Source organism: Bos indicus x Bos taurus, chromosome 3, assembly GCF_003369695.1.
Source record: "Bos indicus x Bos taurus breed Angus x Brahman F1 hybrid chromosome 3, Bos_hybrid_MaternalHap_v2.0, whole genome shotgun sequence".
NCBI lineage: Eukaryota > Metazoa > Chordata > Mammalia > Artiodactyla > Bovidae > Bos > Bos indicus x Bos taurus.
Window position 1 is genome coordinate 13,926,523 of NC_040078.1, and position 12,782 is coordinate 13,939,304.

Here is a 12,782-nt window from a genome sequence, read left to right on the forward strand (position 1 = left end):
GCAATGCCCCTGGCCGGCCACAACCAGAGGGGCTGAAATCACCCCCCAGCAGAACCATAAAGCGATTTGGCCATTTCTGGTCATATTAACACGCTTTCAACAGGCATAAAGTCTAAATATTCTGAGTAGTTCTGGGACAGAGGTTTCAAGGAAAGAAGTACAGCAATAGACTTTGTTAATGATCTGAGCTTTCCCCAGGGAGGTCCAGCCCACATGTGGAAAGGAGGCACTTCCGTGGCCCAGAATCTTGGGAAAAGCAGGGGGCAGGGGCTAGGTGGAAGAAGCCACGGGCTCCTCCTCTTTGTGCCTGCATTTACTGATGGGGTCCCTTGGCAGCATCAGCTCCTGGATCATAGCGTACGCAGGACATTGTGGGGAGAAGCAGTTTTTCTGAAAGAAGAAAAGGCACGCCGATAGCTAACAAAAGCAATGAAGGTGAATCATCTGAGGAAAAGTCATTTCATAGGACAAGGTGGGTTGGGGGCTGGGGGGGGCACGGAAAAAAAGGCAAAAAGGAGCCTGACTGCCGATCTCACAGCGAGAGCGAAGGCTATGTAGTGTTAAGAGGCCAGGGAAACTACAGGGCCTGCCTTGGAAACAGCAGGAGAGGTTGATGGGGACTCACCGCCAGGGAAAGCCACAGCAGCCCCACGGGGCCCTTGGACGCGCTCTTGGATTTGGCGAATTGTGCCTGGTACTGCACCACTGTGAGGAAGGCCTCCAGCCCCACCTCTGTGATACGGTTTCCTGGAGAAAGGAGTAGACGAGGTGGCCTCGGGGCGCCAACCACCTCCTTGCCGACACCCTGCTAACCCCTTGCTCCTCCAGCTCACTCGCCTGGACTAACACCCGACCTGGTCCTTCACCCCAACTCTCCTTTTTGTCTCACTTCCCTCCGTCTTTCATCTTGTTCCTCTGCTCTCTAATTGCCTGACCCAGAGCCCGGACCCGCCCCTGCCCCAAAGCCCCATGCAAGAGGGCCTTCAGGTGACGCCCAGCCGCTGGAGAGCCAGGTTCTGCCCCATGGAGCGCCATGGGGGCGACCTTGTGGCCGCCTGAGGAAAGCAGGGGGCACTGGCAAACGTACGGAGAAGATTGAGGTGCAAGAGGACCTTGTTCCCAGGCATGAAAACTTTGCCATCGCGGTGCTCCACAGGTTCCAGGAGAGGGTTGACCATCTCAGTAGCTTCCCCAACCAGCTGCTAAGGCAGAATACTAATTGCAGCAGAGGAGAGGGGAGCTGGTCAACAGGCCATTCATTCATTCATTCAACATACATGTTTTGAGGGCCGGTTATAGTCCAGGCTTTGTCCCGAGTGCTGGAGATACAAAGATAAATTAAGCCCATACCCTCAAGAAGCAGCTCTGTGCGGGGAAGCCAGAGAGCTGAGACTAATGCAGTCAGTTGGAGCTGACAGAGGGAAGCAGAACTGGGGGCGGGGCAGGGGGGCACAGGAGAGGGACAGCTAGCCAGGCTTGGGAGTAAGTCTATCCTGCAGGAGATGGCCTGGGAGCTGGCGTCTTGGTAGTGTGTGGTCCTTATCAGATGAAGAGGGGAAAGTGCCAACAGGTGCAGAGGTGTGAAGTAGTGTTGGCATTCAAGTTCACTATTTTCTAACAGGGAGATCAATGAGGACAAGGGACTGCAGGGAGATGACACTGAAGGCAGGATGAGAGGAAAATGCAATCATCCCGGGGAGAAACAGCAGCCTGGATCAAGGCTGAGGCAGGGGCTGAAAACCGGCACAGAGAGGCCACCCTTGCCGGCTTTCTCCACCTGACTTTCCCCTTTTGTAAGATCTTCTCTTGGATCCTAGAGAAGACTCCTAAAAGGGGAGGGGCCGGTCCCTGCCTAGGGTGGGGAGGTCTTGGAACACAGGCATACCTCGGAGATGTGGGTTCGGTTCCAATAAAGTGGCTTCCCAGTGCATATAAAAGTTATGTTTATATTACAGTCTAAATGTGCATTATGTCTAAAAAAAGCAAGGTATAATACCTTAATTTTAAAATCCTCTTGCTAAAAAAAAAAATGCTAACCATCGTCTGAGCCTTCAGAGAATCAAGGTAGTAATATCAAAGATCACTGATGACCATAACAACTGTAATAGTAATGAAAAACCCTGAAATACTGCGAGAAGTAGTATCAAAAGGTAGCCCAGAGACACAAAGTGAGCAAGGGCTGTTGGGGGTAAAAAAAAGGCACCAGAAGACTTGCTTAATGCAGGGTTGCCACAAGTCTTCAATAATCTGAGTCGCAGTGAAGCAAAGCACAATAGCCTGATGTATGACTGCGTGGGTGCACGTAGCCCTCGAGCAGCTGACTCCACTGTGGGGGCGGGTGCTACGGAGTCAGCAGTCCAGGAAGGTTTTCAAAACAAGGGACCAGTTGGTCCACGTTGAAAGAGAAAAGGGAGGCTGCAAGGGCAAAGGGGAGAGGGTCTAAAGTTGCTGTGCACAGCGTGAGGGCAGTGCCACGATCAGGAAAACACCCTGCCCCCCGGAGAGCTGCTGGCAGGGCCAAAGGGCTCTGTCCCCTCTGCAACTGTGCGAGCAACTGTGAGTGTGCTGGAGACTAACAGATGGCATTTGGGGAGCAGACTGAGTGGAGGCAAGGATCAAAAATGGGGCTCCTAATAGAAGGCGAGGGGCACTGAGCTCTGTTACCCCTGCAAGCCCAGGCTGGGATAGGAAGCAGGCCGGACCGAGGGCACACGCCAGGTGAAGTGGCTGCTGCCACAGGACAGGAGTGGAGACTCCATCCCAGGAGGGGCTGGGGGCCTGGACCCCAGGGACGTGCTCCCCACCCCACTTCTCCCAGCCTACCTCAGACTCCATGAGGATGCTGCGCTTCTCTTTGCTCCCAGTCTTGGCCCCCTTTCCCTTGCTTAGTTTCTGCTCAGGGATGGTTACCTCTGGAGTAGGAAGAGGAGCCAGAATGCACAGGGCAGACCTCTGACACCACCCAGCTTCCCCAGAGAAAGGCTGGGGCAAGGAAGGGGTCTCCTCACACTGTGGGTTTGGGTGCAGCAGAAAGAGAGCTGGAGGGGGGCTCCAGCCAGGCAGGGCGGAGGATTCCTCCTCTGAGAGCGGAGCCACAGGGGTCCAGCCCAGGGAAACGGTGTGGAGTGCAGTTTGTGGGCTGTTTGGGGTTTCCAACAACATCCCCAAGACTAGCTCAGGGCAGGCTCCTCATCCTGCCTAGGGCTGCTCTGTCCACGCCCTGCCGGCGGGTGCCAGCACTTACTCCCCTTGCCTGCCTTTGCGGAGTCTTCTTTCTTAGGGGTTCCTTGTGTAGGTGACTGCCCAGGCCCTGACTTCTCCTCTTTCTTCACCACTTCCTGTGGAGGATGTAAGAAGAGATGAGAGTCCTGCCTCCCTGGGGGATGGGAAGCAGCTGTGGGAAGAGGTCGGCACTAGGACCCTGGGGCTGAGATGGACTTCAAAGGCCTTCCAGCCTCCACCCATCTCCTTTATCAAGGAAGCTTCCTCCCCTATTCCTCCAGCGCCCGAGGCTCTGCTGCCCCCAGCATACCTACCCCCGACTTCTCCTTTTTCTTGCCCAGACCCTTGGGTGTCTTCACTGTCTGCGTCTTGTCCTTCTCCACCAATGCAAAACTGCTGACCCCCATCAGCTGATTCTTGTCACGCTCTGTTTTGGAGTCCCCGTGCCGAGAGGTGGAAGGCTGTGCTCACAAATGGGATGGAAGAGGAAGAAGCTAGTGCCTCTTCCCTTGTGCCTGGGTGGCAGTCAGGCTGGCAGCACCCCCATCCCAATCTCCCTGCCTAAATGCTAACATAATGTGTTTGGGACTCTTACGGGGCATTTTGGGAACAAATAGCAGAGGGATCCAGAGATGAGCTTGGGGGTGGGGGTGGGAGGGTGGGGAAGGTAGGAAAGGCATTCCGACACATACTGAGGGGATAAAACTGTAGCTAACATATTTTAAACTAAATGCCAGGCACTTTTCCAAGTGCATTAGCTGAATTAACTCATTTAATCCTCTCAACAATCCTATGAGGTAGACACAGTTATCCCCATTTTACAGATGAGGAAACTGAGGCCCGAGAGGTTCAGTCACACGCCCAAGGTCCCAAGCTGTTTTGTGGATGAGCCAGATTCCAAGTCCCTGCGGTCTATAAATCTAGTCCTTTCTCTTAACCAACACACTCTGCCGTCAGCGGAGTGGCTCTGCGGTTAGAAACCAAACTTTTGTTAGATGTGTGCTGAGGTCGGAGAGAAAAACGGTCACAACACAGGGAGAGAAGACGGGTTAGGACACGTCCAGCCGTCTGAAAGCGGCCGACCTGGGAAGCGGTTCAGCTCTCCGGCTCCGGGGGCTCCTCACCGATCGCGAGCGCTCCTGCGAACCTTTCTCCAGCAGGAGGCGCCGGCGCTCCACCACCTCGATATGTGTCAGCTCGAAGGGGCGCAGGACCTGGGACGGGGCGGCACCTGGCCATCAGCCGTCCGGGGAGCCGGGACTGGGAGCGGGGGAGTCTCTCCCCGGCCCCGCCCATCCGGCACACCCACCTCAGCCAGCTTCAGGGCGCCCTTGTCCTGGATGCGGTTGTGGGCCAGGGACAGCCAGAGCAAGGAGCGATTGAGCCGGAGGCCCTGCGGGGGCGGGAAGGGGCAGTGAGCCAGCCGGCTGGCGCCGGGCGCCACAGCTCGCGTGGGACCCTGCCCGCTGCGCACGCACATCCGCGATGTAGCCCGCGCCCTCGTCCCCGATGTGGTTGAAGCCCAGGTTGAGCGAGACCAGGGTCCGGTTGCAGCTGTGCAGCGTAGACAGAGCCTGACCCAAGAGCTGCGCCCCGTGGTCGTCGATGTTGTTGTTCCGCAGAGACAAATGCGCGATCCTGCGCAACGGGAGGGAGAGCTCGGGTCACGGGAAACCTGGGATCCTGGGCGGTTCGGTAACCTCGGAAAACTCGGGGGCATGAGGAGGGCCATTCGGGTCTGAGGGTGGAGGAACTGAGGGTCCTTGGGGAGGTGCTAGAGGGACAAGGCAATGTGGGAACTAAGGATGACGGAATGGGGGACGAGCCCAAAGAAAGGGGGTGAGGGGAAGGAGTCTCACGTGCTGTCTGCTGCCATGAGCTTGTGGTAGGACTGCTCCGGCAGTGGGTTCCCCTCCAGAGACACCTTCCTGAGGGTGGGGGAGATCTGAGACCCAAGAGGCACCACTGAGGCCAGGTGAGGGGAGGGGGCAAAGAGGGAGGGTGGGGCTCTGGCAAGCAGCTTGGGAACATGCCCCACCCCCAACTCCCTGACACAGGAAATTATCTGTGACCCTTCTCCAGACTAGAAATCCAGAAGTGTGCCATATGAAGGGGTTGCTCTCCAGAGTTAGTGACGGGAGCCTCTCAGATGACCCCAGTGATCCCCACTTCTTGGTATCCATGCCCCAGTGTAATCCTCTCCCCTTGAGTGTGGCTGACCTAGTGACTCACTTCTAATGAATAAGAGATGAGAGGTCACTTTCAAGTTTAGGTTACAAAAAGGCTGTGGTTTCCAACTGGGGTGCTCTCTGGTACTAGCTGCCGGGTGGTGAGAGCACCCAGATGACCTAAGGAAAGGCTCACAAGAGGAGGCACTGCAGCCAATCAGCTGCCACGTAAGTGAGCTTGGCTGCCGATGCTCCACCACCACCACCCGCATCCCCCAAAACGACGGCAACCCCAGCCAACAGCAGTACTGCAACCCCACCGAGACCCTGAGCCAAAGCCGCCAGCTAACCCACACCTGGATTTAACTCAGAAACTGTGAGGTAATAAACGTTTGTTGTTTGAAGCCACTATAATTTGCGGTAACTTGTTACACTGCAACCCAGGACGTGACCCCTCCACAGGGCAGTGGCTTCTCCAACAGTACTGACAGGTTGGAGGTCTTTTTCCAAGTCACAGCAAACATGGAACTAATGGCTATAAACATCTCTGTTAAAAAATTTCTCCCATGGAAAAAAAAATTCTTTCATGATATCTGCCCAACATTTCAGCCTAGCTCATCTAGCATCTGAACCTGACTGCATTTATTTTTTATTATTTTATTATGTTGATCTGACTTATTTTTACATATTAAGATGAATTCAATAGTTTTTTTTTTTTTTTCTCTTCTGCTGGCTAAATTGTTTCTAATTACCCTGATAGAATGAACAAAGAGCTCCAGCTAAAGGAGACAAAAGCCCTGCCCTCAAGAAGCATCCCTTTCATCTAAGGAAGACAAGTGGGGAGGCCAGTGATGGTGGGAGGGTCTGTAAAGCAGAAGTCAAGGGTGCTGCTGCTGCTGCTAAGTCGCTTCACTCGTGTCCGACTCTGTGTGACCCCATAGACGGCAGCCCACCAGGCTCCCCCATCCCTGGGATTCTTCAGGCAAGAACACTGGAGTGGGTTGCCATTTCCTTCTCCAATGCATGAAAGTGAAAAGTGAAAGTGAAGTTGCTCAGTCGTGACCGACTCTTAGCGACCCCATGGGGCTCCTCTGTCCAAGGGATGTTCCAGGCAAGAGTACTGGAGTGGGTTGCCATTGCCTTCTCCCAAGGGTGCGAGGGGAGCCTCAATAAAGAGCAGCCAAATCAGCTGTGTTCTTTCTACAACAACCACGCCTGTAGTCATTACTTCACACTTTGCCCTGACTCCCTCCTTTACAGGAATGCCCCTTCCGGTTCCCTACCTGGCCTCTTCCTATTCCTCCTTCAAGGTTCAACTTAGTACCTCCTCCTCCAGGCAGCCTTCCATGTCTCCCATAAAACATCCACCACTACAGTCCCCACATTGCCCTGCAGTATTCATTGCTATGACCTTTTCCCTCCCTCCCAGGACTGCTAGTTCCTGTAGGAGAAGAACCAGCCCCTGGTTCAGCGTCAGAGCCCAGGCAGTGAGGAACCAGGGAGAGACTGGATGGTGGCAGGACTGATGAACAGGAGATGAAATAAGGCCCCAAAGGTAGGCTTTTTAGGTGCTGGTGTAGACAGAAAAGGGGACCCTACTGCTTGTCAGATGGGAACTTCAGAAGCCCCACAGACACTAGCAGCACCCTCTTTCCACAGGGATGCCAGCCCAGGCCACAGGAGCTGGAACTTGTCCCCCTTGTTCCCAAACTGCTCCCTTCGGACCACCCAGCCAGCCCGTCTACCCAGGTCTCCTCCCGGCTTGCCTGTTCCCCTCTGCTGACCTGAGCGTGGATGAGCAGAGAGGCAGGAGGGCGATGAAGGTAGTCAGGGTCTTATCAGTCAGCCCCACTTTCCACAAGCTGGAAACGGTGGGAAGCACAGAATCGCAGCTGGAGCATCACCTCCTTCCCATTTGCCCTCCCCAGCCACAGCCTTCCTCATTCCCCTCTTCCCTCAACTCCCCAGGGTCTTCCATGCCCCTTCCGTTCTTTCTCCCAGGCCGCTAGGAGCCTGCCGTCCCCACTGGCCTCCTGCCCCTCCCGCAGCCTCGGTCCCCTACCCCCATGTCCCCTCACTTGATGGCCTGCAGCTGGCTGAGGGAGGGCAGACACTTCGAGAAGATACCCAGGATCCGCTCCTCAACCTTCCAACCTGCGGAAGGGAGAGAAGGAAGGCACCTCGGGCCGGAGGGGTACGGTGGGGTGGGGGACGGGGGGTGGGAGGGGCAGTGCGCGGAGGAGGCCTCACCGCGAATGTAGATTTCCTTCACCGACTTGTCCTCGGGCTCCAGCTCCACCTGGATGGTGGGCCGGAAGAACACGTATTTGCTCTCCAGGCTGTTGAGGCTGCAGGACCCCGACAACCGCTGATCATCTGGAAGGCAGGGAGGGGTGCGAGAAGCCGGAGAAGGAGGGAGAGGGCACAGTCACCGCCCCGGGCCCCACGATCCGGCCAACGTACGGGTGCCAGAGAGGCCGGGACAGCCCCCACGGAGAGACAGGAGAGCCCCCGCAACAAACCCCCTACACCCGCCTCCCCACCCACCCCCTTGAAATCCACCCCCCTTATTCACACGCACAATGCCCTGCGTACCCTCCGTTCCGCCCGCCGTGAGATGGGAGGCTGGGGATCGACGCAGTGGCCCTGGCAGACACCCTGGCGGCTCCGCTGTCACTCACCTACTGTGGGCTTTTCCGACGTAGAGGCCGAGGGGGCGAAGGTCGGCTGCGGGCGGGGTCGGGTGACCACTTTAGGGAAGTCCGTGTAGCCCCACCGCGTGCAGAGCTCAGCGAAATCTACCTCGAGGATGCCAGTGCACTGGTACTCTTCTGCAGGGGCGGGGACGAGAGTGGGCGGGGAAGGGCCGGGCCGCACGGAGCTCGCCGGCTGGAGCACAAGGTCGCCACCAGAGGGCAGCAGAGACCAGAGGACGCCGCACCCAGCCCTGCGTCCCCTCCGGCCTGGGATCCGGGCCCAGCGCTGCGTTCCCACGCTCGCCTGCGCGGGGCTTCTGGCCTCGGGGCGGCCCGGAGCCCCTCCGTAGAGGCAGACATCCTTACGGCCATTTTTAGCATGTAAGATGCGTTGTAGAGACCGATACTGAAAACACTTGACAAGAAACAGGGGGAAATCAAGACCTGGAAGAAAGGACTAACGGGCTTGGAATGTCAACAAGGCGGGTGCCTCGGCTCCTCCACCCACCCCGTGAGTCAAGGCCGCTTCCACTCCGGCTGTCCGCTCCCTGGGGTTGGGGGGAGGGGACCTCTGCCTCCCGAGCCCAGCCACCTCCCCTGTTCCTTCCTTGCGGGGACTGCCCAGGGTCACACTAAGAAAGAAGGCCCAGGCCTGATGTGAGAAAAGGAAGGAACCCACAAGGACCTCTCCAACTCCCCACCCCACTCCCCCATCCCTACTCCCCCAACCTGACAGGTAGACTGAGGCCAAGCAGGGCGGTAGGCTTTATTTATTTAAGAAATATGGATAGAGCCCGTACTCCTGTCCCACACTGTTCTAAGTGCTTTGGAAATCTTAACTCATTCAGGAGTTGTAGTAATTCAGGCAGATGCCCAGCACTTCCCATCCTGAGGGGTCTGCAGGCCTGAGGTGTCTGAGTACCCAAAGATGCCTGCTCTTCCCTGCTCCTACATGGGCCTCCCAGCAAGAAGTGGTTCCTTGAGATGGGTAGGGGTGTCCCAGCAAAGGGGACACTCTGGAGGCAGAGGGTGGACTCGATGCCGGCCCTCTCTTTCAAGTGCTGGGCAGCCTGGAGACCCCGCAGCAGCATCACCCAGGCCACAGGCTGCAGGGGCTGTGCCCAGAGAAGAGAATTCCTGCAGCTAACAGCGGGGATGCTGCCCGCAGGGTGTGGGCCACTGGGAGATTGTGTGCTCAGTACGGGGAGGGCAAACGAGAGGAGGCACTGGGAAGTGAGGGGGAGCCCCTTGTACAGCTGGCTCCTGCCTGGGGCCTGCTTTCCCAAGCTCTTCTCTCTGCTGGGAGAACCCCTCCATCCTTCCTTGCTTCACTCACACCATCTTCTCTAAACAGAGATTCTCAAACTTTAACAGCTGTCTGTAAGAATCATCAGGAAAGCCTGTTAAGAATTTCCTGAGCCCCATCCCTCCTGGATTCTGATCCCATAGTCTAAGCAGAGTCCATGAATTTGCATTTCCAACAAGCTCACTGTGCATGTCCAACTCTTTGTGACCCCATGGACTGTAGCCCGCCAGGCTCCCCTGTCCATGCGGATTCTCCAGGCAAGAGTACTGGAGTGGGTTGTCATGCCCTCCTTCAGGGGATCTTCCTGACCCAGGGGTTGAACCCACATCTTCTGTGTCTCCTGCATTGGCAGGTGGATTTTTTACCCACTGAGCCACCTGGGAAGCCATAACAAGTTCACAGATGGCGCCAAAGATGGGCCAAGGAGGGCACCCGAGAACCCCGTTCTAGAACAGCATGCCCCCAGTGATGGAAATATTCCACATCTGGGCTTCAGCTAGCACCCACTCAGTGGGCAGCATAGCCCTGAAAGGGCCTTGCTCCTACTTTGCTCCCCTCTCACACTCCCTCCTCACGCTCACTGTGAGCTCACCTCACCTCACAGCTTCTTGAAAGGAAGCCGCCAGATGGGGTTTTCTCTAAATCTGTAAACCTTGTTGCATCTGCCTTCACTCTGCCCTGTGTGAACCCGGCCCCAGCGCCCCTGCTAAAGCTTCTGTGACCATGCAGCCGGCCGTGTCCTGTTATCACTCCCTTTCTGTCTGACTTCTCTGGCTCCTCTGTCAGCTCCTCTTCCTCTAAGATCCCTGAGGCTGGGTTCTGAGCCCATTCCTGTCTCTGGCTCCACTCCCTCCCTCCCCAGGGGAATCTGTTTTATTCCCAGGGTTTAAATGCACCCAAACAGCGGCTCCCAATTCACATCTCCAGACCTGACATCATCTCACTGCACCAGACCCTTCCATCCAGCTGCTCAGCCAACACCAACCCTTGGAAATCTCTCACAGGCTCTTCCTTCGTGCATGCCTGTCTCCATGGATGGCCCTTTAACCCATCCCACAACCAGTACAGAAACATGGAATCGTTCTTGCTACCTCCCTCACTTCCCCTCCCCCCACCATCCACTACTTCACCAACTCTTTTTCTACCATGGAAGTATTTTTCCAAGAAGCCTAACCCAGCTCCCCATTACCTTCCCCCAGCTACAACTGTCTGTCACCTGGGCTATTAAAATGCCTCGTAGAGGGAGAGGCTGGGATGATTTGGGAGAATGGCATTGAAACATGTATAATATCATATAAGAAACGAATTGCCAGTCCATGTTCGATGCATGATACAGGATGCTTGGGGCAGGTGCACTGGGATGACCCAGAGGGATGGTTCGGGGAGGGAGGTGGGAGGGGGGTTCAGGATGGGGAACATATGTACACCCGTGACGGATTCATGTTGATGTATGGCAAAACCAATACAATATTGTAAAGTAATTAGCCTCCAATTAAAATAAATAAATTTAAAAAAAAATTTTTTAATAATAAAATGCCTCATAACTCATCTCCCTGCCCCCATTCTCTCCCTCTGCTACTCCATTTCCCACACAGCAGCCAGAGTGGGGTGTGTGTGTGGGAGTGTATGAGTGTGGGTGTGTGTGTGGGTGTGATGTAGCTGGGTTCATATCTATAGAAGATTCTAAACTGTCTTGTTTTTCTTCTAGAAAATGCTCTTTCTCCAGCTCCTATAGCTCCCCTCCCACAGCCACCAGCACTGACAAAGAGATGGCACCTGACCAAGGTCTGATATCAGAGTGTTTTCTCCAAGTTGTTTTTCTGTGAGTCCAGAGATCGCAAGTTCCTGTCTGTCTTCAATGCAAAGCTGGTGGTTTGAATCAAGAAGGCTTCCAATCAATTCCCCTTTGTGGATAATTAGTTTGGGTTGGGGTTCTATCAGTTGCAACATAAAAAGCCACACTCATATGCATACTTTTCCAATGATGTTCGTTTCCTAGAGAATGTAAATTCCATTCCAGCTGGACTGTGTCCATCTCATTCTGTCTCTGTCGGACCTGGCTACAGAGCAGACATCAAAGAAGTAATTGTTGGAATAAATGTCTATAAAACTCAAAGTCACTCTTGGCAGTGCCCGTGCATCTTCCCATCACTCCCTGGACCCTCTTCTCTCATACAAATTGGCACATCTTATTGTATTTGTCAGCATCCCAAACCAGTGTGGGTTCTTTAAGATCAAGTTCAATACAAACATCTGCCAAGCTGGGTTGCAGGAACTGTGCTGGGACTGAAACTGTGATTCATATCCCAGGATGGAGCAGGGCACTTGAAATGGGTGTGGAATGTATGTTTGTTGAGTGAACAAGTGAATTTGCAGTTTATAAAAATACTCTCACCATCACCTCCATTGTGCCTCCTCACAATAGTCAGGGCAGGACTTCACAGTACAGAGAAGAAACAAGCCTAATAACACGTGAACACCCAATAGTGTGACCACTTACAACACTCTTACCACGTGCCAGGAGCTATTTACATTCACATACGGAACTTCCGCCGGTGGAGTCCTTTTCCACACAGCACTCCTTAGCACTAGAAATTCTATTATTATTTGCTAGTATTTGGTAGCATATTATTACTACCTCGCCCGCTAGTGCCTGACTCAACGACGACGCCCCATCCAGTCTGGCTAATCTGAGGGACGAGTGGCTGGTGGGAGTGCGTGGAGCCGAAGCCTAGAGGCCTAACCCCCTAACGCCGTCACCAACGTACCAGGGTTTTTGGGCTCCTCCTCGCCCACCGGCGGCAGGACGGTCGCCGGCTTCTCCTTGGCCCCGCGATCCCCCTTCTTGGTCACTGCACCCGATGATTTCTGGATCCCAGGACGCGGGGCCCTGGGTGACGTCGCGGGTGGTGCGCTTGCCTCCCCTGACATGCCTCTGCCGTCCGCAGCGACTCTGGGGACCCTCACGGGGGCGAGGAGGCAGGACCAGACTCTGTAGGGCTTGCCCTGGAGGTGGCTGAATCGAGGGTCTCTACTTTCGCCTGCACCAGCTGGACCCGCCTGCGGTGGCGTCGCCTCCGCGTCCCTCTCCACGACAACCGCGCGAGGTGGGCCGGTCCGTGGGCAAAGGGCAACCGCGGAGCGCACGCGAGGCCTAGGGGGCACCATAGAGTCACTAGTAGGAGGCGGTGCCCGGAGGGCGGAGCCACGGAGGAGGACCCCCGGGAAGGGCGGAGTCAGGGCAGAGTGAGCCCGACTGGGCGGCAGGGGGTCACAGGAGCAGAGGAGCCCGGGAGGGCCGCACCCTGGGGACCCAGTGCGAAAGGAGAAGAACCTGGGCGGGGCTGTGGAGGAGGGAGACGAGTGGATCCCGGACTGGACCCGACCGGA

The 12,782-nt window shown here is 55.6% G+C and overlaps 1 protein-coding gene and 1 long non-coding RNA gene across 7 annotated transcripts; one reads left to right on the forward strand and one right to left on the reverse strand.

Annotated features, from left to right (window-relative positions):
• Positions 1-94: 94 nt before the first annotated feature.
• LRRC71 (leucine rich repeat containing 71) lies at positions 95-12,553 on the reverse strand. 6 transcript variants are annotated; one of them, XM_027529746.1, is made up of 16 exons: positions 12,161-12,553; positions 8,072-8,221; positions 7,641-7,766; positions 7,469-7,544; positions 7,175-7,252; positions 5,082-5,150; positions 4,701-4,860; positions 4,532-4,615; positions 4,347-4,436; positions 3,537-3,683; positions 3,245-3,338; positions 2,824-2,912; positions 1,278-1,319; positions 1,113-1,202; positions 626-747; positions 95-390 (listed from the first exon to the last, which is right to left on the reverse strand). In XM_027529746.1, the coding sequence occupies exons 1-16, from the start codon at positions 12,321-12,323 to the stop codon at positions 351-353; spliced, it is 1,620 nt and encodes a 539-aa protein (XP_027385547.1). In that variant the 5' UTR covers positions 12,324-12,553; the 3' UTR covers positions 95-350. The 6 variants fall into 6 exon arrangements, with proteins under 6 accessions (XP_027385547.1, XP_027385522.1, XP_027385516.1 ...); XM_027529721.1 differs by having other exon boundaries at positions 1,088-1,199; positions 12,161-12,550; XM_027529715.1 differs by having other exon boundaries at positions 1,088-1,202; positions 12,161-12,550.
• Positions 8,366-11,508, forward strand: LOC113884804. Its single transcript, XR_003509019.1, has 2 exons — positions 8,366-8,597; positions 11,101-11,508. It is a non-coding gene; the product is annotated as an uncharacterized LOC113884804 (long non-coding RNA).
• Positions 12,554-12,782: the final 229 nt, after the last annotated feature.